This window comes from Oncorhynchus masou, chromosome 14 (genome assembly GCF_036934945.1).
Source record: "Oncorhynchus masou masou isolate Uvic2021 chromosome 14, UVic_Omas_1.1, whole genome shotgun sequence".
Classification (NCBI taxonomy): Eukaryota; Metazoa; Chordata; class Actinopteri; order Salmoniformes; family Salmonidae; genus Oncorhynchus; species Oncorhynchus masou.
The window spans coordinates 33954427-33979426 of NC_088225.1; the positions used below are offsets into that span (position 1 = coordinate 33954427).

The 25000-nt window shown below is 50.3% G+C and overlaps 1 protein-coding gene across 1 annotated transcript in view; it reads right to left on the reverse strand.

Annotated features, from left to right (window-relative positions):
• LOC135554784 (myosin-11-like) overlaps positions 1-25000 on the reverse strand; it is a 78776-nt gene that overhangs the window by 40660 nt on the left and 13116 nt on the right. Inside the window, 12 exon segments of the mRNA XM_064987213.1 lie at positions 1284-1421; positions 3790-3996; positions 4632-4763; positions 5314-5422; positions 8410-8570; positions 11305-11374; positions 11506-11627; positions 11758-11951; positions 16652-16766; positions 18827-19000; positions 19588-19761; positions 24403-24555. Of these exon segments, the coding sequence (XP_064843285.1) occupies positions 1284-1421; positions 3790-3996; positions 4632-4763; positions 5314-5422; positions 8410-8570; positions 11305-11374; positions 11506-11627; positions 11758-11951; positions 16652-16766; positions 18827-19000; positions 19588-19761; positions 24403-24555 (1749 nt within the window).

Sequence of the window (25000 nt, forward strand, 5' to 3'; positions counted from 1 at the left end):
CTCTCCTCCAACAGTTTACGCTCCTGAAGAACGACGGAGAAAAGAGAGAAAGGTCAGGATTCAGAGGTGAGGGGTCAGGGAGTCTGCTATTCTCTCCTCCAACAGTTTACGCTCCTGAAGAACGACGGAGAAAAGAGAGAAAGGTCAGGGTTCAGAGGTGAGGGGTCAGGGAGTCTGCTATTCTCTCCTCCAACAGTATACGCTCCTGAAGAACGATGGAGAAAAGAGAGAAAGGTCAGGGTTCAGAGGTGAGGGGTCAGGGAGTCTGCTATTCTCTCCTCCAACAGTTTACGCTCTTGAAGAACAACGGAGAAAAGAGAGAAAGGTCAGGGTTCAGAGGTGAGGGGTCAGGGACTGTGCTATTCTCTCCTCCAACAGTTTACGCTCCTGAAGAACAACGTAGAAAAGAGAGAAAGGTCAGGGTTCAGAGGTGAGGGGTCAGGGAGTCTGCTATTCTCTCCTCCAACAGTTTACACTCCTGAAGAACGACGTAGAAAAGAGAGAAAGGTCAGGGTTCAGAGGTGAGGGGTCAGGGACTGTGCTATTCTCTCCTCCAACAGTTTACGCTCCTGAAGAACAACGTAGAAAAGAGAGAAAGGTCAGGGTTCAGAGGTGAGGGGTCAGGGAGTCTGCTATTCTCTCCTCCAACAGTTTACGCTCCTGAAGAACAACGGAGAAAAGAGAGAAAGGTCAGGGTTCAGAGGTGAGGGGTCAGGGAGTCTGCTATTCTCTCCTCCAACAGTTTACGCTCCTGAAGAACAACGGAGAAAAGAGAGAAAGGTCAGGGTTCAGAGGTGAGGGGTCAGGGACTGTGCTATTCTCTCCTCCAACAGTTTACGCTCCTGAAGAACAACGTAGAAAAGAGAGAAAGGTCAGGGTTCAGAGGTGAGGGGTCAGGAAGTCTGCTATTCTCTCCTCCAACAGTTTACGCTCCTGAAGAACAACGGATAAAAGAGAGAAAGGTCAGGGTTCAGAGGTGAGGGGTCAGGGACTGTGCTATTCTCTCCTCCAACAGTTTACGCTCTACAGATAAAAGAGAGGAAGGTCAGGGTTCAGAGGTGAGGGGTCAGGGACTGTACTACTCTCTCCTCCAACAGCTTAGGCTCCTGAAGAACAACACACAGCAGGGAGAAAGGTTAATCAGAGGTCAGAGGTGAGGGGTCAGGGACTGAGTGCTACATGCTCCTTCAACAGCTCAAGTTGCTGAGGAACAGGAGAACAGGGAGGAAGATCGGTGGGTGGGTGAATGGTGTTTATTGAGACAAGGGTGGAGAACAACGCACCTTGAGCAGTTTGTTATTCTGGTCCTCCATGATGACAACGTCCTCCTCCAGTTTCTTGACCTTCCCCTCAACAGTCACCTTCTCCAGCTGCAGCTTCTGACGAGAGTCCTCCTCCTCTGACAGCTGGGCCTCCATGGCCTAAAATACAGAGAGGAGAAAGGGATGAAGAGGAGAGAGAGAGAGAGGGACAGGGAGGGGCCATATATAGGATAAGAGTTTGTGTGTTTTCTGTTCCCAAATATAATGTTTTAATAAAGGTTAGGTGATACAATCACAATGTTTCAACCCACATGGTCACTCCACCTGACCCACATGGTCCTCCACCTGACCCACAACAGGGCCTCCTCCACCTGACCCACAACAGGGCCTCCACCTGACCCACAACAGGGCCTCCTTCACCTGACCCACAACAGGGCCTCCTCCACCTGACCCACAACAGGGCCTCCTCCACCTGACCCACAACAGGGCCTCCTCCACCTGACCCACAACAGGGCCTCCTCCACCTGACCCACAACAGGGCCTCCACCTGACCCACAACAGGGCCTCCTCCACCTGACCCACAACAGGGCCTCCTTCACCTGACCCACAACAGGGCCTCCTCCACCTGACCCACAACAGGGCCTCCTCCACCTGACCCACAACAGGGCCTCCACCTGACCCACAACAGGGCCTCCTTCACCTGACCCACAACAGGGCCTCCTCCACCTGACCCACAACAGGGCCTCCTTCACCTGACCCACAACAGGGCCTCCTCCACCTGACCCACAACAGGGCCTCCTTCACCTGACCCACAACAGGGCCTCCTCCACCTGACCCACAACAGGGCCTCCACCTGACCCACAACAGGGCCTCCACCTGACCCACAACAGGGCCTCCACCTGACCCACAGCAGGGCCTCCACCTGACCCACAACAGGGCCTCCACCTGACCCACAACAGGGCCTCCACCTGACCCACAACAGGGCCTCCACCTGACCCACAACAGGGCCTCCACCTGACCCACAACAGGGCCTCCACCTGACCCACAACAGGGCCTCCACCTGACCCACAACAGGGCCTCCACCTGACCCACAACAGGGCCTCCACCTGACCCACAACAGGGCCTCCTCCACCTGACCCACAACAGGGCCTCCTCCACCTGACCCACAACAGGGCCTCCACCTGACCCACAACAGGGCCTCCTCCACCTGACCCACATGCAACAGGGCCTCCTTCACCTGACCCACAACAGGGCCTCCTCCACCTGACCCACAACAGGGCCTCCTCCACCTGACCCACAACAGGGCCTCCACCTGACCCACAACAGGGCCTCCTTCACCTGACCCACAACAGGGCCTCCTCCACCTGACCCACAACAGGGCCTCCTTCACCTGACCCACAACAGGGCCTCCTCCACCTGACCCACAACAGGGCCTCCACCTGACCCACAACAGGGCCTCCACCTGACCCACAACAGGGCCTCCACCTGACCCACAACAGGGCCTCCACCTGACCCACAGCAGGGCCTCCACCTGACCCACAACAGGGCCTCCACCTGACCCACAACAGGGCCTCCACCTGACCCACAACAGGGCCTCCACCTGACCCACAACAGGGCCTCCACCTGACCCACAACAGGGCCTCCACCTGACCCACAACAGGGCCTCCACCTGACCCACAACAGGGCCTCCTCCACCTGACCCACAACAGGGTCTCCTCCACCTGACCCACAACAGGGCCTCCACCTGACCCACAACAGGGCCTCCACCTGACCCACAACAGGGCCTCCTCCACCTGACCCACAACAGGGCCTCCTCCACCTGACCCACAACAGGGCCTCCTCCACCTGACCCACAGCAGGACCTCCACCTGACCCACAACAGGGCCTCCACCTGACCCACAACAGGGCCTCCACCTGACCCACAACAGGGCCTCCTCCACCTGACCCACAACAGGACCCCCACCTGACCCACAACAGGACCCCCACCTGACCCACAGCAGGACCTCCACCTGACCCACAACAGGGTCACATGACCCACAACAGGACCCCCACCTGACCCACAACAGGGTCACATGACCCACAACAGGACCCCCACCTGACCCACAGCAGGACCCCCACCTGACCCACAACAGGACCCCCACCTGACCCACAGCAGGACCCCCACCTGACCCACAACAGGACCCCCACCTGACCCACAGCAGGACCTCCACCTGACCCACAACAGGGTCACATGACCCACAGCAGGGCCTCCACCTGACCCACAACAGGGTCACATGACCCACACCAGTCTATGGATGAGGGCAGAGTGCAGTCAATCCACCATCCCCTAACTTCAGCATTTCCCAACCAGAAACCAAAGGAAGTCAATGAACCCGGTAAAATCCATATTAGCATTTCATACCAAAGTTTCTGAAAGGGATTGAGTCGGTTTGACGCTACTTTTAAATGATTTTGTCCATTTTGACTCATCACTGATATACCAGAGTTGAAAAGGTCATCGCTCGGTAGCCATTTTGGATCTGCCCACCTGTAGTTGCTGCTGCATGTCCTTCCTCTCCTGCTGCAGCTGTGTGGCTCTCTCCTCCTCCTCCTCCAGCCGCGACTCCAGCTCATGGAGCACCTCCTCCAGCTCCTGCTTCTTGACCTCCAGACGAACCCTCATCTCCTCAGCCTCAGCATACAACTCTGTCTCCGCCTGAAGCTTCTGCTCCAGTTTAGCTCGCTCCTCTACTACCTAGAGAGAGAGAGAGAGTGTGTCTCCACTTTACCTGTGTCGTGTGTGTGTCTCCACTTTACGTGTGTGTGTGTGTGTGTCTCCACTTTACGTGTGTGTGTGTGTGTGTGTCTCCACTTTACCTGTGTGTGTGTGTGTGTGTGTGTGTGTGTCTCCACTTTACCTGTGTGTGTGTGTGTGTCTCCACTTTACCTGTGTGTGTGTGTGTGTGTGTCTCCACTTTACGTGTGTGTGTCTCCACTTTACCTGTGTGTGTGTGTCTCCACTTTACGTGTGTGTGTGTGTGTGTGTCTCCACTTTACGTGTGTGTGTGTGTGTCTCCACTTTACGTGTGTGTGTGTGTGTCTCCACTTTGCCTGTGTGTGTGTGTGTGTGTGTCTCCACTTTGCCTGTGTGTGTGTGTGTGTGTGTGTGTGTGTGTGTCTCCACTTTGCCTGTGTGTGTCTCCACCTCACCTGTATGTGTGTGTGTGTCTCCGTCTTAACTGTGTGTGTGTGTGTCTCCGCCTTACCTGTGTGTGTGTGTGTGTGTCTCCACTTCACCTGTGTGTGTGTGTGTGTGTGTGTGTGTGTGTGTGTGTGTGTGTGTGTGTGTGTGTGTGTGTGTGTGTGTGTGTGTGTGTGTGTCCACTTCACCTGTGTGTGTTTCTGGGAGATCTCCTTCAGTTCCACCTGGCTCTTCTGAGCCAGATCCTTGGCAGACTTCAACTCCTCCTCCTTCTGACCCATTTCTTCTTCCTGTCGCGTCACCTGGAGGAGGGGCTTCACCTGCGGGACGACCAATCAACGTTTACATAAGAGCTGATATCAAAACAAATCAACCAATCAAAACGATCATATACTCAACAAGTGACGGATGTGGCAGAACATCAACAACACTAGATAGGACAGATAACCAGTCCCAAATCAAACACGCGTGTGTGTGTGTGTATATGTGTGAGTGTGTGCACGTGTGATGTGTGTGTGTGTATATGTGTGATGTGTGTGTGTGTGATGTGTGTGTGTGATGTGTGTGTGTGTATGTGTGTGTGTGTGTGTGTGTGTATGTGTGTATGTGTGCGAGTGTGTGAAGTGTGTGTAATGTGTGTGTGTATGTGTGTATGTGTGTATGTGTGTGTGTGTGTGTGTGTGTGTATGTGTGTGTGTGTGTGTGTGTGTGTGTGTGTATGTGTATGTGTGTGTGTGTGTGTGTGTGTGGTGTGTTTGTGTGTGTGTGTGCGTGCGTATGTGTGTGATGTGTGTGTGTGTATGTGTGTGTGTGTGTGTGTGTGTATGTGTATGTGTGTGTATGTGTGTGTGTGTGTATGTGTGTGTGTACCTTGGTAAACAGCCTCCACCACTGCCAGTTCTTCAGGACCAGGTAGACGGCACAGTTCCTCTGAATCACCTTCATAGCAGTCAGCTGGGCCTGACGCTTACTAAACGCTCTGTGGACAGAAGTTACATCAGAGTGAGTCTGCGATCATGCTGCTGTGGGCGCGACTGGCAACGCTACCTCACGGGTGTAATGTGTCGATGTGAGGGTCCCGGTGTGGAGCCCAGGCTGGAAACACTGTTACACTAACCTACTGGCAACGCTACCTCACGGGTGTAATGTGTCGATGTGAGGGTCCCGGTGTGGAGCCTAGGCTGTAAACACTGTTACACTAACCTACTGGCAACGCTACCTCACGGGTGTAATGTGTCAATGTGAGGGTCCCGGTGTGGAGCCCAGGCTGGAAACAACACTGTTACACTAACCTACTGGCAACGCTACCTCACGGGTGTAATGTGTCGATGTGAGGGTCCCGGTGTGGAGCCCAGGCTGGAAACAACACTGTTACACTAACCTACTGGCAACGCTACCTCACAGGTGTAATGTGTCGATGTGAGGGTCCCGGTGTGGGGAGCCCAGGCTGGAAACAACACTGTTACACTAACCTACTGGCAACGCTACCTCACGGGTGTAATGTGTCGATGTGAGGGTCCCGGTGTGGAGCCCAGGCTGGAAACAACACTGTTACACTAACCTACTGGCAACGCTACCTCACGGGTGTAATGTGTCGATGTGAGGGTCCCGGTGTGGAGCCCAGGCTGGAAACACTATTACACTAACCTACTGGCAACGCTACCTCACGGGTGTAATGTGTCGATGTGAGGGTCCCCGGTGTGGAGCCCAGGCTGGAAACAACACTATTACACTAACCTACTGGCAACGCTACCTCACAGGTGTAATGTGTCGATGTGAGGGTCCCCGGTGTGGGGAGCCCATGCTGGAAACAACACTATTACACTAACCTACTGGCAACGCTACCTCACAGGTGTAATGTGTCGATGTGAGGGTCCCGGTGTGGAGCCCAGGCTGGAAACACTGTTACACTAACCTACTGGCAACGCTACCTCACGGGTGTAATGTGTCGATGTGAGGGTCCCGGTGTGGAGCCCAGGCTGGAAACAACACTGTTACACTAACCTACTGGCAACGCTACCTCACAGGTGTAATGTGTCGATGTGAGGGTCCCGGTGTGGGGAGCCCAGGCTGGAAACAACACTGTTACACTAACCTACTGGCAACGCTACCTCACGGGTGTAATGTGTCGATGTGAGGGTCCCGGTGTGGAGCCCAGGCTGGAAACAACACTATTACACTAACCTACTGGCAACGCTACCTCACGGGTGTAATGTGTCGATGTGAGGGTCCCGGTGTGGAGCCCAGGCTGGAAACAACACTGTTACACTAACCTACTGGCAACGCTACCTCACGGGTGTAATGTGTCGATGTGAGGGTCCCGGTGTGGAGCCCAGGCTGGAAACACTATTACACTAACCTACTGGCAACGCTACCTCACGGGTGTAATGTGTCGATGTGAGGGTCCCGGTGTGGAGCCCAGGCTGGAAACAACACTATTACACTAACCTACTGGCAACGCTACCTCACAGGTGTAATGTGTCGATGTGAGGGTCCCCGGTGTGGGGAGCCCATGCTGGAAACAACACTATTACACTAACCTACTGGCAACGCTACCTCACAGGTGTAATGTGTCGATGTGAGGGTCCCGGTGTGGAGCCCAGGCTGGAAACACTGTTACACTAACCTACTGGCAACGCTACCTCACGGGTGTAATGTGTCGATGTGAGGGTCCCGGTGTGGAGCCCAGGCTGGAAACACTGTTACACTAACCTACTGGCAACGCTACCTCACGGGTGTAATGTGTCGATGTGAGGGTCCCGGTGTGGAGCCCAGGCTGGAAACAACACTGTTACACTAACCTACTGGCAACACTACCTCACAGGTGTAATGTGTCGATGTGAGGGTCCCCGGTGTGGGGAGCCCAGGCTGGAAACAACACTATTACACTAACCTACTGGCAACGCTACCTCACGGGTGTAATGTGTCGATGTGAGGGTCCCGGTGTGGGGAGCCCAGGCTGGAAACAACACTGTTACACTAACCTACTGGCAACGCTACCTCACGGGTGTAATGTGTCGATGTGAGGGTCCCGGTGTGGGGAGCCCAGGCTGGAAACAACACTGTTACACTAACCTACTGGCAACGCTACCTCACGGGTGTAATGTGTCAATGTGAGGGTCCCGGTGTGGAGCCCAGGCTGGAAACAACACTGTTACACTAACCTACTGGCAACGCTACCTCACGGGTGTAATGTGTCGATGTGAGGGTCCCGGTGTGGAGCCCAGGCTGGAAACACTGTTACACTAACCTACTGGCAACGCTACCTCACGGGTGTAATGTGTCGATGTGAGGGTCCCGGTGTGGAGCCCAGGCTGGAAACAACACTGTTACACTAACCTACTGGCAACGCTACCTCACGGGTGTAATGTGTCGATGTGAGGGTCCCGGTGTGGGGAGCCCAGGCTGGAAACAACACTGTTACACTAACCTACTGGCAACGCTACCTCACGGGTGTAATGTGTCGATGTGAGGGTCCCGGTGTGGAGCCCAGGCTGGAAACAACACTGTTACACTAACCTACTGGCAACGCTACCTCACGGGTGTAATGTGTCGATGTGAGGGTCCCGGTGTGGAGCCCAGGCTGGAAACAACACTATTACACTAACCTACTGGCAACGGTACCTCACGGGTGTAATGTGTCGATGTGAGGGTCCCAGTGTGGAGCCCAGGCTGGAAACAACACTGTTACACTAACCTACTGGCAACGGTACCTCACGGGTGTAATGTGTCGATGTGAGGGTCCCAGTGTGGAGCCCAGGCTGGAAACAACACTGTTACACTAACCTACTGGCAACGGTACCTCACGGGTGTAATGTGTCGATGTGAGGGTCCCGGTGTGGAGCCCAGGCTGGAAACAACACTGTTACACTAACCTACTGGCAACGGTACCTCACAGGTGTAATGTGTCGATGTGAGGGTCCCGGTGTGGGGAGCCCAGGCTGGAAACAACACTGTTACACTAACCGGCGCGACAGGAAGCTCCTAGCGTGGGCCTGGAAGGCGATGATGACCACGGTCAGTTTCAGGTCCCTCTCCTCCTCCAGCTGGGCCAACACTCCTGTTCTGAAGAACATCTTACTCTGACCAATACGGAACAGATTAGGGTCCAGGTCCAGGTGCTTCATCTGGAGAGGACGTCATGACACCGTTATCATGACGCCGTTATCATGACACCGTTATCATGACACCGTTATCATGACACCGTTATCCGTTATCATGACACCGTTATCATGACACCGTTATCATGACACCGTTATCCGTTATCATGACACCGTTATCATGACACCGTTATCATGACACCGTTATCATGACACCGTTATCCGTTATCATGACACCGTTATCATGACACCGTTATCATGACACCGTTATCCGTTATCATGACACCATTATCATGACACCGTTATCATGACGCCGTTATCATGACACCGTTATCATGACACCGTTATCCGTTATCATGACACCGTTATCATGACGCCGTTATCATGACAACGTTATCATGACACCGTTATCATGACACCGTTATCATGACACCGTTATCATGACACCGTTATCCGTTATCATGACACCATTATCCGTTATCGCAACACCGTTATCATGACACCGTTATCGTGACACCGTTATCATGACACCGTTATCATAACACCGTTATCATGATGCCGTTATCCGTTATCGTGACACCGTTATCCGTTATCATGACGCCGTTATCTGTTATCATGACACCGTTATCATGACACCATTATCCGTTATCATGACACCGTTATCCTTTATCATGACACCGTTATCCGTTATCATAACACCTTTATCCAAACACCTTTATCCAAACACCTTTATTGTGACACCTTTATTGTGACACCTTTATCCGAACACCTTTATCCGAACACCTTTTTTTGTGACACCTTTATTGTGACACCTTTATCCGAACGCCTTTATCCGAACGCCTTTATCGTGACACCTTTATCGTGACACCTTTATCGTGACACCTTTATCGTGACACCTTTATCGTGACACCTTTATCCGAACACCTTTATCCGAACACCTTTATCGTGACACTTTATCCGAACACCTTTATCGTGACACCTTTATCCGAACACCTTTATCGTGACACCTTTATCCGAACACCTTTATCGTGACACCTTTATCGTGACACCTTTCAACACAAAGGTCCCTTTAGAATAACTCTTTACTTATCCAGAACTAAGGTAGAAACATTTGTCCTATTTAGTTCATTGCTCAACTTTAGGTTTTCTAAAAAGTGCAGGTTCATATGTGCCAAAAGGTTTTTAGGCTCAGTGACACTATCAGTTAGAACAACTCAGACGTTTCAGTTAGATCCACTCAGACGTTTCAGTTAGAACAACTCAGACGTTTCAGTTAGAACAACTCAGACGTTTCAGTTAGATCCACTCAGACGTTTCAGTTAGATCCACTCAGACGTTTCAGTTAGAACAACTCAGACGTTTCAGTTAGAACAACTCAGACGTTTCAGTTAGAACAACTCAGACGTTTCAGTTAGAACAACTCAGACGTTTCAGTTAGAACAACTCAGACGTTTCAGTTAGATCAACTCAGACGTTTCAGTTAGATCAACTCAGACGTTTCAGTTAGATCCACTCAGACGTTTCAGTTAGATCCACTCAGACGTTTCAGTTAGATCCACTCAGACGTTTCAGTTAGAACAACTCAGACGTTTCAGTTAGATCCACTCAGACGTTTCAGTTAGATCAACTCAGACGTTTCAGTTAGATCCACTCAGACGTTTCAGTTAGAACAACTCAGACGTTTCAGTTAGATCAACTCAGACATTTCAGTTAGATCCACTCAGACGTTTCAGTTAGAACAACTCAGACGTTTCAGTTAGAACCACTCAGACGTTTCAGTTAGATCCACTCAGACGTTTCAGTTAGAACAACTCAGACGTTTCAGTTAGAACAACTCAGACGTTTCAGTTAGATCCACTCAGACGTTTCAGTTAGATCCACTCAGACGTTTCAGTTAGAACCACTCAGACGTTTCAGTTAGAACAACTCAGACGTTTCAGTTAGAACAACTCAGACGTTTCAGTTAGAACCACTCAGACGTTTCAGTTAGATCCACTCAGACGTTTCAGTTAGATCCACTCAGACGTTTCAGTTAGATCCACTCAGACGTTTCAGTTAGAACAACTCAGACGTTTCAGTTAGATCAACTCAGACGTTTCAGTTAGATCCACTCAGACGTTTCAGTTAGATCCACTCAGACGTTTCAGTTAGAACCACTCAGACGTTTCAGTTAGATCCACTCAGACATTTCAGTTAGATCAACTCAGATGTTTCAGTTAGATCAACTCAAACGTTTCATTTAGAACAACTCAGACGTTTCAGTTAGATCAACTCAAACGTTTCAGTTAGAACAACTCAGACGTTTCAGTTAGATCCACTCAGACGTTTCAATTAGATCCACTCAGACGTTTCAGTTAGATCCACTCAGATGTTTCATTTAGAACAACTCAGACGTTTTCAGTTAGATACACTCAGACGTTTCAGTTAGATCCACTCAGACGTTTCAGTTAGATCCACTCAGACGTTTCAGTTAGATCCACTCAGACGTTTCAGTTAGATCCACTCAAACGTTTCATTTAGAACAACTCAGACGTTTCAGTTAGATCAACTCAAACGTTTCATTTAGAACAACTCAGACGTTTCAGTTAGATCCACTCAAACGTTTCATTTAGAACAACTCAGACGTTTCAGTTAGATCAACTCAAACGTTTCATTTAGAACAACTCAGACGTTTCAGTTAGAACAACTCAGACGTTTCAGTTAGATCCACTCAGACGTTTCAGTTAGATCAACTCAGACGTTTTCAGTAAGATGAAATCACCATTAGTTGACAAGCCTGTTTCCCGTCCATGAAACCCTTTGGGATGCAGTTGGCTGCTAGGATCTCATAGCTACAAGAAGAGGAAGAAGAGGAAGAAGAGGAAGAAAGAGAGGAAGACAGAAGGAAGAGAACACATTGTTATGTGTTAACTACACAGACACAATCGTGGTTCCTTAACGCTGGTGTTAGAACGTTCCTCACCGTTGTCGGAACTCTTGGAACACGATGCGGTTGGGGAAGCCCTGTCTGCAGATACGGATCCCTTCCAGAACCCCGTTACACCTCAACTGTTCCAGAACCAGGTTAGCATCCAGCTTCCCTGCCTGCACACACACACACAGGAAGAATGAGGGAGAGAGAGAGAGATCAGGGGTGATTCAAGAGAGAGGAGATGAATTGACGAAACGTATAGAAATAGCGGTAAGTGTTTTGGGTAGGGGGATAGAGTCCTACCCTCTTCTCGTGGTTGGGGATGATACAGCGTATGAAGTTGGGCTGTGTGTTGTTTAACGTGGTCATCAGTTTGCCCAGGGATTCCTTGTAGAGCTGACCCACTGTCCTGAACATGCCCTTTTTAGACTTGGTGGCGCTGGGGGCCGAGCTCTCTGACATCTTGGTAATGGTCTCCAGACCCACCACATGGTCCACTGGAACCAGAACAGGGATTATTCATGATCTCTGAGAAGAGAGGCTACGGGGGAGGAAAGGTGAGAGGCAGGGAGAAAGAGGAGGAGATGAAAGAGAGAGGGAGGGAAGGAGAAAGAGGAGGAGATGAGAGAGAGAGGCAGGGAGAAAGAGGAGGAGATGAACGAGAGAGGGAGGGAGAAAGAGGAGGAGATGAACGAGAGAGGGAGGGAGAAAGAGGAGGAGATGAAAGAGAGAGGGAGGGAGAAAGAAGAGGTGATGAAAGAGAGAGAGAGGGAGGGAGAAAGAGGAGGAGATGAGAGAGAGAGGCAGGGAGAAAGAGGAGGAGATGAAAGAGAGAGGGAGGGAGAAAGAGGAGGAGATGAAAGAGAGAGAGAGGGAGGGAGAAAGAGGAGGAGATGAAAGAGAGAGGCAGGGAGAAAGAGGAGGAGATGAGAGAGAGAGGCAGGGAGAAAGAGGAGTAGATGAAAGAGAGAGGGAGGGAGAAAGAGGAGGAGATGAACGAGAGAGGGAGGGAGAAAGAGGAGGAGATGAACGAGAGAGGGAGGGAGAAAGAGGAGGAGATGAAAGAGAGAGGGAGGGAGAAAGAAGAGGTGATGAAAGAGAGAGAGAGGGAGGGAGAAAGAGGAGGAGATGAGAGAGAGAGGCAGGGAGAAAGAGGAGGAGATGAAAGAGAGAGGGAGGGAGAAAGAGGAGGAGATGAAAGAGAGAGAGAGGGAGGGAGAAAGAGGAGGAGATGAAAGAGAGAGGCAGGGAGAAAGAGGAGGAGATGAGAGAGAGAGGCAGGGAGAAAGAGGAGTAGATGAAAGAGAGAGGGAGGGAGAAAGAGGAGGAGATGAAAGATTGAGGGAGGGAGGGAGAAAGAGGAGGAGATGAGAGAGAGAGGCAGGGAGAAAGAGGAGGAGATGAAAGAGAGAGGGAGGGAGAAAGAGGAGGAGATGAAAGAGAGAGAGAGGGAGGGAGAAAGAGGAGGAGATGAAAGAGAGAGGCAGGGAGAAAGAGGAGGAGATGAGAGAGAGAGGCAGGGAGAAAGAGGAGTAGATGAAAGAGAGAGGGAGGGAGAAAGAGGAGGAGATGAAAGATTGAGGGAGGGAGAAAGAGGAGGAGATGAAAGAGAGAGGGAGGGAGAAAGAGGAGGAGATGAGAAAGAGAGGCAGGGAGAAAGAGGAGGAGATGAAAGAGAGAGGGAGGGAGAAAGAGGAGGAGATGAAAGAGAGAGGGAGGGAGAAAGAGGAGGAGATGAAAGAGAGAGAGAGGGAGGGAGAAAGAGGAGGAGATGAAAGAGAGAGAGAGGGAGGGAGAAAGAGGAGGAGATGAAAGAGAGAGGCAGGGAGAAAGAGGAGGAGATGAGAGAGAGAGGCAGGGAGAAAGAGGAGTAGATGAAAGAGAGAGGGAGGGAGAAAGAGGAGGAGATGAAAGATTGAGGGAGGGAGAAAGAGGAGGAGATGAAAGAGAGAGGGAGGGAGAAAGAGGAGGAGATGAAAGAGAGAGGCAGGGAGAAAGAGGAGGAGATGAAAGAGAGAGGGAGGGAGAAAGAGGAGGAGATGAAAAAGAGAGGGAGGGAGAAAGAGGAGGAGATGAAAGAGAGAGGGAGGGAGAAAGGAGGAGATGAAAGAGAGAGGGAGGGAGAAAGAGGAGGAGATGAAAGATTGAGGGAGGGAGAAAGAGGAGGAGATGAAAGAGAGAGGGAGGGAGAAAGAGGAGGAGATGAAAGAGAGAGGCAGGGAGAAAGAGGAGGAGATGAAAGAGAGAGGGAGGGAGAAAGAGGAGGAGATGAAAAAGAGAGGGAGGGAGAAAGAGGAGGAGATGAAAGAGAGAGGGAGGGAGAAAGGAGGAGATGAAAGAGAGAGGGAGGGAGAAAGAGGAGGAGATGAAAGAGAGAGGCAGGGAGAAAGAGGAGGAGATGAAAGAGAGAGGGAGGGAGAAAGAGGAGGAGATGAGAAAGAGAGGCAGGGAGAAAGAGGAGGAGATGAAAGAGAGAGGGAGGGAGAAAGAGGAGGAGATGAAAGAGAGAGGCAGGGAGAAAGAGGAGGAGATGAAAGAGAGAGGGAGGGAGAAAGAGGAGGAGATGAAAGAGAGAGGGAGGGAGAAAGAAGAGGAGATGAGAAAGAGAGGCAGGGAGAAAGAGGAGGAGATGAAAGAGAGAGGGAGGGAGAAAGAGGAGGATATGAAAGAGAGAGGCAGGGAGAAAGAGGAGGAGATGAAAGAGAGAGGGAGGGAGAAAGAGGAGGAGATGAAAGAGAGAGGGAGGGAGAAAGAAGAGGAGATGAGAAAGAGAGGCAGGGAGAAAGGAGGAGATGAAAGAGAGAGGGAGGGAGAAAGAGGAGTAGATGAAAGAGAGAGGGAGGGAGAAAGAGGAGGAGATGAGAGAGAGAGGCAGGGAGAAAGAGCAGGAGATGAAAGAGAGAGGCAGGGAGAAAGAGGAGGAGATGAAAGAGAGAGGGAGGGAGAAAGAGGAGGAGATGAAAGAGAGAGGGAGGGAGAAAGGAGGAGATGAAAGTGAGAGGGAGGGAGAAAGAGGAGGAGATGAAAGAGAGAGGGAGGGAGAAAGGAGGAGATGAAAGGGAGAGGGAGGGAGAAAGAGGAGGAGATGAGAGAGAGAGGGAGGGAGAAAGGAGGAGATGAAAGAGAGAGGGAGGGAGAAAGAGGAGGAGATGAAAGATTGAGGGAGGGAGAAAGAGGAGGAGATGAAAGAGAGAGGGAGGGAGAAAGAGGAGGAGATGAAAGAGAGAGGCAGGGAGAAAGAGGAGGAGATGAAAGAGAGAGGGAGGGAGAAAGAGGAGGAGATGAAAAAGAGAGGGAGGGAGAAAGAGGAGGAGATGAAAGAGAGAGGGAGGGAGAAAGGAGGAGATGAAAGAGAGAGGGAGGGAGAAAGAGGAGGAGATGAAAGAGAGAGGCAGGGAGAAAGAGGAGGAGATGAAAGAGAGAGGGAGGGAGAAAGAGGAGGAGATGAGAAAGAGAGGCAGGGAGAAAGAGGAGGAGATGAAAGAGAGAGGGAGGGAGAAAGAGGAGGAGATGAAAGAGAGAGGCAGGGAGAGAAGAGGAGGAGATGAAAGAGAGAGGGAGGGAGAAAGAGGAGGAGATGAAAGAGAGAGGGAGGGAGAAAGAAGAGGAGATGAGAAAGAGAGGCAGGGAGAAAGAGGAGGAGATGAAAGAGAGAGGGAGGGAGAAAGAGGAGGATATGAAAGAGAGAGGCAGGGAGAAAGAGGAGGAGATGAAAGAGAGAGGGAGGGAGAAAGAGGAGGAGATGAAAGAGAGAGGGAGGGAGAAAGAAGAGGAGATGAGAAAGAGAGGCAGGGAGAAAGGAGGAGATGAAAGAGAGAGGGAGGGAGAAAGAGGAGTAGATGAAAGAGAGAGGGAGGGAGAAAGAGGAGGAGATGAGAGAGAGAGGCAGGGAGAAAGAGCAGGAGATGAAAGAGAGAGGCAGGGAGAAAGAGGAGGAGATGAAAGAGAGAGGGAGGGAGAAAGAGGAGGAGATGAAAGAGAGAGGGAGGGAGAAAGGAGGAGATGAAAGTGAGAGGGAGGGAGAAAGAGAGAGGAGATGAAAGAGAGAGGGAGGGAGAAAGGAGGAGATGAAAGGGAGAGGGAGGGAGAAAGAGGAGGAGATGAGAGAGAGAGGGAGGGAGAAAGGAGGAGATGAAAGAGAGAGGGAGGGAGAAAGAGGAGGAGATGAAAGAGAGAGGGAGGGAGAAAGGAGGAGATGAAAGGGAGAGGGAGGGAGAAAGAGGAGGAGATGAAAGAGAGAGGGAGGGAGAAAGGAGGAGATGAAAGGGAGAGGGAGGGAGAAAGAGGAGGAGATGAGAGAGAGAGGGAGGGAGAAAGGAGGAGATGAAAGAGAGAGGGAGGGAGAAAGAGGAGGAGATGAAAGAGAGAGGGAGGGAGAAAGGAGGAGGAGATGAAAGAGAGAGGGAGGGAGAAAGAGGAGGAGATGAAAGAGAGAGAGAGAAGAACAGGTGACAGACAAGAAGGAAAGACAGTAGAATACTGATAAATACTGATGGGAGTACAGTACAGTGAATAGGTAGTAGACAACACATGTCTACTGATGGGAGTACAGTACAGTGAATAGGTAGTAGACAACACATGTCTACTGATAGGAGTACAGTACAGTGAATAGGTAGTAGACAACACATGTCTACTGATGGGAGTACAGTACAGTGAATAGGTAGTAGACAACACATGTCTACTGATGGGAGTACAGTACAGTGAATAGGTAGTAGACAACACATGTCTACTGATGGGAGTACAGTACAGTGAATAGGTAATAGACAACACATGTCTACTGATGGGAGTACAGTACAGTGAATAGGTAGTAGACAACACATGTCTACTGATGGGAGTACAGTACAGTGAATAGGTAGTAGACAACACATGTCTACTGATAGAAGTACAGTACAGTGAATAGGTAGTAGACAACACATGTCTACTGATGGGAGTACAGTACAGTGAATAGGTAGTAGACAACACATGTCTACTGATGGGAGTACAGTACAGTGAATAGGAAGTAGACAACACATGTCTACTGATGGGAGTACAGTACAGTGAATAGGAAGTAAATCAACTGTGCTTGCATCCTAAACAGGACCCTATTCCTTATATATTATAGTGCACTACTTTTGACCAGAGTGCTATGGGGCTTGGTCTAACGTAGTGTACCACATAGGGAACAGGGTGCCATTTTGGGACGCTTCCTGTGGCTCACCATCCTTCCAGAGGTCCTGTATGAAGGGGTTGGATGAGTTGTTGAGGAGAGCCGTCACGTTGTCATTCAGAGGGTCCATGTTCTTAGTCAGCCAGTTGGCCCCGTTGTAGTCCACCTATAACACAACCACAACACAACCACAACACAACCATAACACAACCACAACACAACCATAACACAACCACAACACAACCATAACACAACCACAACACAACCATAACACAACCATAACACAACCATAACACAACACAACCATGTTCTTAGTCAGCCAGTTGGCCCCGTTGTAGTCAACCTATAACACAACCACAACACAACCACAACACAACCATAACACAACCACAACACAACCATAACACAACCACAACACAACCATAACACAACCACAACACAACACAACCATAACACAACCACAACACAACACAACCATGTTCTTAGTCAGCCAGTTGGCCCCGTTGTAGTCCACCTATAACACAACCACAACCACAACACAACCATAACACAACCACAACACAACCATAACACAACACAACCATGTTCTTAGTCAGCCAGTTGGCCCCGTTGTAGTCAACCTATAACACAACCACAACACAACCATAACACAACCACAACACAACCACAACACAACCATAACACAACCACAACACAACACAACCATAACACAACCATAACACAACCACAACACAACCATGTTCTTAGTCAGCCAGTTGGCCCCGTTGTAGTCCACCTATAACACAACCACAACACAACCATAACACAACCACAACACAACACAACCATAACACAACCACAACACAACACAACCATGTTCTTAGTCAGCCAGTTGGCCCCGTTGTAGTCCACCTATAACACAACCACAACACAACCATAACACAACCACAGCATAACCACAACATAACCACAACCATGTTCTTCTTCAATCAGCTGTCCCCATTGTAGTCCACCTATAACACAACCACAACACAACCATAACACAACCACAACATAACCATAACACAACACAACACAACCATAACATAACCACAACATAACCACAACCATGTTCTCCGTCAGACAGCTGGCACTGTTGTAGACCACCTACTGTATAACACAACCACAACACAACATAACCACAACCACAACACAACCACAACCACAACACAACCACAACCACAACACAACCACAACCACAACATAACCACAACCACAACATAACCACAACCACAACCATGTTCTCCGTCAGCCAGCTGGCACTGTTGTAGTCCACCTACATATAATCTCATCTCACCCTGCTGGTCTAGTGGAGAACTCTTCAGACAGAAATATATAATCTCATCTCACCCTGCTGGCCTAGTGGAGAACTCTTCAGACAGAAATATATAATCTGATCTCACCCTGCCGGCCTAGTGGAGAACTCTTCAGACAGAAATATATAATATAATCTCACCTCACCCTGCCGGCCTAGTGGAGAACTGTTCAGACAGAAATATATAATATAATCTCACCCTGCTGGCCTAGTGGAGAACTCTTCAGACAGAAATATATAATCTCATCTCACCCTGCCGGCCTAGTGGAGAACTCTTCAGACAGAAATATATAATATAATCTCACCCTGCCGGCCTAGTGGAGAACTCTTCAGACAGAAATATATAATATAATCTCACCTCACCCTGCCGGCCTAGTGGAGAACTCTTCAGACAGAAGTATATAATCTCATCTCACCCTGCTGGCCTAGTGGAGAACTCTTCAGACAGAAATATATAATATAATCTCACCCTGCCGGCCTAGTGGAGAACTCTTCAGACAGAAATATATAATCTCATCTCACCCTGCTGGCCTAGTGGAGAACTCTTCAGACAGAAATATATAATCTCATCTCACCCTGCCGGCCTAGTGAAGAACTCTTCAGACAGAAATATATAATCTCATCTCACCCTGCTGGCCTAGTGGAGAACTCTTCAGACAGAAATATATAATCTGATCTCACCCTGCTGGTCTAGTGGAGAACTCTTCAGACAGAAATATATAATCTGATCTCACCCTGCTGGTCTAGTGGAGAACTCTTCAGACAGAAATATATAATCTCATCTCACCCTGCCGGCCTAGTGGAGAACTCTTCAGTTAGAAATATATAATCTCATCTCACCCTGCCAGCCTAGTGGAGAACTCTTCAGTTAGAAATATATAATCTCATCTCACCCTGCCGGCGTAGTGAAGAACAGAGAAGGCAGTCTTGTCTTTGAGTGATTTGGGTTTGGAGAACTTGCAGTGGGACGTGTGTGTGTTCATCAGCTTCTCAACGAAGGACAAGTCTGTGGCTTTAGGGAACCAGCACTCTTCATCCAACAGAGCCAAGATACCTGGAGGATTGTTCTAGAAGGGTGGGGGGAGGGTTAGCTTTAGGGAACCAGCACTCTTCATCCAACAGAACCAAGATACCTGGAGGATTGTTCTAGAAGGGTGGGGGGAGGGTTAGCTTTAGGGAACCAGCACCCCTCATCCAACAGAGCCAAGATACCTGGAGGATTGTTCTAGAAGGGTGGGGGGAGGGTTAGCTTTAGGGAACCAGCACTCTTCATCCAACAGAGCCAAGATACCTGGAGGATTGTTCTAGAAGGGTGGAGGGAGGGTTAGCTTTAGGGAACCAGCACTCCACATCCAACAGAACCAAGATACCTGGAGGATTGTTCTAGAAGGGTGGGGGGAGGGTTAGCTTTAGGGAAGCAGCACTCCACATCCAACAGAACCAAGATACCTGGAGGATTGTTCTAGAAGGGTGGGGGGGAGGGTTAGCTTTAGGGAACCAGCACTCCACATCCAACAGAACCAAGATACCTGGAGGATTGTTCTAGAAGGGTGGGGGGAGGGTTAGCTTTAGGGAACCAGCACCCATCCGTGTGTGCATTGCTGTAGGTCCAATGTGTACAGTATGTGTGTGTCTCTGTGTGTGTGTGTGTTACCGGTCTCTCGATGAGCTCGATGCAGGGCTGCAGGTCCAGGCCGAAGTCTATGAAGGCCCAGTCGATCCCCTCTCTCTTGTACTCCTCCTGCTCCAGGATGAACATGGTGTGGTTGAACAGCTGCTGCAGACGCTCGTTGGTGTAGTTGATGCACAGCTGCTCAAACGAGTTGTCCTGAGGAGAAGGTACATAGTGGTTTACACAGAGCTACTGTACCGTGGTAGTCCCTGAGGAGAAGGTACATAGTGATTTAAACAGAGCTACAGTACCGTGGTAGTCCCTGAGGAGAAGGTACATAGTGATTTAAACAGAGCTACAGTACCGTGGTAGTCCCTGAGGAGAAGGTACATAGTGGTTTACACAGAGCTACAGTACCGTGGTAGTCCCTGAGGAGAAGGTACATAGTGGTTTACACAGAGCTACAGTACCGTGGTAGTCCCTGAGGAGAAGGTACATAGTGGTTTACACAGAGCTACAGTACCGTGGTAGTTCCTGAGGAGAAGGTACATCGTGGTTTACACAGAGCTACAGTATCGTGGTAGTCCCTGAGGAGAAGGTACATCGTGGTTTACACAGAGCTACAGTACCATGGTAGTTCCTGAGGAGAAGGTACATAGTGGTTTACACAGAGCTACAGTACCGTGGTAGTTCCTGAGGAGAAGGTACATAGTGGTTTACACAGAGCTACAGTATCGTGGTAGTCCCTGAGGAGAAGGTACATCGTGGTTTACACAGAGCTACAGTACCATGGTAGTTCCTGAGGAGAAGGTACATAGTGGTTTACACAGAGCTACAATACCGTTGTAGTTCCTGAGGAGAAGGAGAAGGTACATAGTGGTTTACACAGAGCTACAGTATCGTGGTAGTCCCTGAGGAGAAGGTACATAGTGGTTTACACAGAGCTACAGTACCGTGGTAGTCCCTGAGGAGAAGGAGGAGGTACATAGTGGTTTACACAGAGCTACAGTACCGTGGTAGTACCTGAGGAGAAGGTTTACACAGAGCTACAGAACCGTGGTAGTCCCTGAGGAGAAGGTACATAGTGGTTTACACAGAGCTACAGTACCGTGGTAGTCCCTGAGGAGAAGGTTTACACAGAGCTACTGTACCGTGGTAGTCCCTGAGGAGAAGGTTTACACAGAGCTACAGTACCGTGGTAGTCCCTGAGGAGAAGGTTTACACAGAGCTACAGTACCGTGGTAGTCCCTGAGGAGAAGGTTTACACAGAGCTACAGTACCGTGGTAGTCCCTGAGGAGAAGGTACATAGTGGTTTACACAGAGCTACAGTACCGTGGTAGTCCCTGAGGAGAAGGTACATAGTGGTTTACACAGAGCTACAGTACCGTGGTAGTCCCTGAGGAGAAGGAGAAGGTACATAGTGGTTTACACAGAGCTACAGTACCGTGGTAGTTCCTGAGGAGAAGGTACATAGTGGTTTACACAGAGCTACTGTACCATGGTAGTCCCTGAGGAGAAGGAGGAGGTACATAGTGGTTTACACAGAGCTACAGTACCGTGGTAGTCCCTGAGGAGAAGGTACATAGTGGTTTACACAGAGCTACTGTACCGTGGTAGTCCCTGAGGAGAAGGTACATAGTGGTTTACACAGAGCTACAGTACCGTGGTAGTCCCCGAGGAGAAGGTACATAGTGGTTTACACAGAGCTACAGTACCGTGGTAGTTCCTGAGGAGAAGGTTTACACAGAGCTACAGTACCATGGTAGTCCCTGAGGAGAAGGTTTACACAGAGCTACAGTACCGTGGTAGTCCCTGAGGAGAAGGTACATAGTGGTTTACACAGAGCTACAGTACCGTGGTAGTCCCTGAGGAGAAGGTTTACACAGAGCTACAGTACCGTGGTAGTTCCTGAGGAGAAGGTTTACACAGAGCTACAGTACCGTGGTAGTCCCTGAAAGGAAAAGGTTTACACAGAGCTACAGTACCGTGGTAGTCCCTGAGGAGAAGGAGAAGGTACATAGTGGTTTACACAGAGCTACAGTACCGTGGTAGTTCCTGAGGAGAAGGTACATAGTGGTTTACACAGAGCTACTGTACCATGGTAGTCCCTGAGGAGAAGGAGGAGGTACATAGTGGTTTACACAGAGCTACAGTACCGTGGTAGTCCCTGAGGAGAAGGTACATAGTGGTTTACACAGAGCTACTGTACCGTGGTAGTCCCTGAGGAGAAGGTACATAGTGGTTTACACAGAGCTACAGTACCGTGGTAGTCCCCGAGGAGAAGGTACATAGTGGTTTACACAGAGCTACAGTACCGTGGTAGTTCCTGAGGAGAAGGTTTACACAGAGCTACAGTACCATGGTAGTCCCTGAGGAGAAGGTTTACACAGAGCTACAGTACCGTGGTAGTCCCTGAGGAGAAGGTACATAGTGGTTTACACAGAGCTACAGTACCGTGGTAGTCCCTGAGGAGAAGGTTTACACAGAGCTACAGTACCGTGGTAGTTCCTGAGGAGAAGGTTTACACAGAGCTACAGTACCGTGGTAGTCCCTGAAAGGAAAAGGTTTACACAGAGCTACAGTACCGTGGTAGTCCCTGAGGAGAAGGTACATAGTGGTTTACACAGAGCTACAGTACCGTGGTAGTCCCTGAGGAGAAGGTACATAGTGGTTTACACAGAGCTACAGTACCGTGGTAGTCCCTGAGGAGAAGGAGAAGGTACATAGTGGTTTACACAGAGCTACAGTACCGTGGTAGTTCCTGAGGAGAAGGTACATAGTGGTTTACACAGAGCTACTGTACCATGGTAGTCCCTGAGGAGAAGGAGGAGGTACATAGTGGTTTACACAGAGCTACAGTACCGTGGTAGTCCCTGAGGAGAAGGTACATAGTGGTTTACACAGAGCTACAGTACCGTGGTAGTCCCCGAGGAGAAGGTACATAGTGGTTTACACAGAGCTACAGTACCGTGGTAGTTCCTGAGGAGAAGGTTTACACAGAGCTACAGTACCATGGTAGTCCCTGAGGAGAAGGTTTACACAGAGCTACAGTACCGTGGTAGTCCCTGAGGAGAAGGTACATAGTGGTTTACACAGAGCTACTGTACCGTGGTAGTTCCTGAGGAGAAGGAGGAGGTACATAGTGGTTTACACAGAGCTACAGTACCATGGTAGTCCCTGAGGAGAAGGTACATAGTGGTTTACACAGAGCTACAGTACCGTGGTAGTCCCTGAGGAGAAGGTTTACACAGAGCTACAGTACCGTGGCAGTCCCTGAGGAGAAGGTACATAGTGGTTTACACAGAGCTACAGTACCGTGGTAGTCCCTGAGGAGAAGGTTTACACAGAGCTACAGTACCGTGGTAGTCCCTGGGGAGAAGGTACATAGTGGTTTACACAGAGCTACAGTACCGTGGTAGTTCCTGAGGAGAAGGTTTACACAGAGCTACAGTACCGTGGTAGTTCCTGAGGAGAAGGTACATCATGGTTTACACAGAGCTACAGTATCGTGGTAGTCCCTGAGGAGAAGGTACATAGTGGTTTACACAGAGCTACAGTACCGTGGTAGTCCCTGAGGAGAAGGTACATAGTGGTTTACACAGAGCTACAGTACCGTGGTAGTTCCTGAGGAGAAGGAGAAGGTACATAGTGGTTTACACAGAGCTACAGTACCGTGGTAGTCCCTGAGGAGAAGGTACATAGTGGTTTACACAGAGCTACAGTACCGTGGTAGTTCCTGAGGAGAAGGTTTACACAGAGCTACAGTACCATGGTAGTCCCTGAGGAGAAGGTTTACACAGAGCTACAGTACCGTGGTAGTTCCTGAGGAGAAGGTTTACACAGAGCTACAGTACCGTGGTAGTCCCTGAGGAGAAGGTTTACACAGAGCTACAGTACCGTGGTAGTTCCTGAGGAGAAGGTTTACACAAAGCTACAGTACCATGGTAGTCCCTGAGGAGAAGGTTTACACAGAGCTACAGTACCATGGTAGTCCCTGAGGAGAAGGTTTACACAGAGCTACAGTACCGTGGTAGTCCCCGAGGAGAAGGTTTACACAGAGCTACTGTACCATGGTAGTCCCTGAGGAGAAGGTTTACACAGAGCTACAGTACCGTGGTAGTCCCTGAGGAGAAGGTTTACACAGAGCTACTGTACCATGGTAGTCCCTGAGGAGAAGGTACATAGTGGTTTACACAGAGCTACTGTACCGTGGTAGTCCCTGAGGAGAAGGTACATAGTGGTTTACACAGAGCTACAGTACCGTGGTAGTCCCTGAGGAGAAGGTACATCGTGGTTTACACAGAGCTACAGTACCGTGGTAGTCCCCGAGGAGAAGGTTTACACAGAGCTACAGTACCGTGGTAGTCCCTGAGGAGAAGGTTTACACAGAGCTACAGTACCGTGGTAGTCCCTGAGGAGGGGAGATGGGAGAGATGGATGTGAACAGAGAGGTACTGCTCACCTCATAGTCCTGTACATCAGGTCTGAATCCCAAATGACATCCTATTCCCTATTTAGTGCACTACTTTGACTAGGTTCCGTAGGGGTGTTTTGTGGGATAATAATAATCACAGTAGGAAATGTTCTGAGGAAAATGTCCCTTTGGGGAGGTAGATGGGGCTCCCAAATCGCTACATTTACCCATTTTAAATGGTTTACATTTCAGTAATATAGCAGATGCTCGAATCCAGAGTGAATTACAGTCGCGGGTCCATCATCTGATTTTACCGGTCCTCCATGGGAATCGAACCCGCAACCTTGGCATTGCAATGCGCCATGAGCGACCAACTGGCCTCACGGGGCCCCTGCTGAATTCCTTTCTCTGTCAACTTAAAGAGGACGCTCCTCAATCTCACCTCAAAGATTTCGAAGCCAGCGATGTCTAGGATCCCCAGGAATGATGCTCCTTTACGTTTGGCCTTATCCAGAGTCTTATTCACCCGAGCCAGAATCCACCTGAACAACCGCTCATACATGGCCTTCGCTAGGGCCTCGATGGCAAAGTCAGCCTGGGGGAGAGGGAGAGGGGGAGGGAGGGGAGGGGGGAGGGAAGGGGAGAGAGGGAGGGGGAGGGGGAGAAGGAGAGAGGGAGGAGAGAGGGAGAGGGGGAGGGAGGGGGAGAGGGGGAGGGGGAGAGAGGGAGGGGGAGGAGAGGGAGGGAGGGGGGGAGGGGGAGGAGAGAGGGAGGGGGGGGGGAGGGAGAGGGGGAGGGGGAGAGGGGAGAGAGGGAGAGAGGAGAGGGGAGAGGGAGAGAGGGAGGGAGGGGGAGGGGGGGGGGAGGGAGAGAGGGAGGGGGGGGAGAGGGGGAGGAGAGAGGGAGGGAGGGAGGGAGGGGGAGAGGGGGAGGAGGAGAGAGGGGAGGGGAGGGGGGGGGGGAGGAGAGAGAGGGAGAGAGGGAGGGGGAGAGGGAGAGGGGGAGGAGAGAGGGAGGGGGAGGAGGAGAGAGGGAGAGAG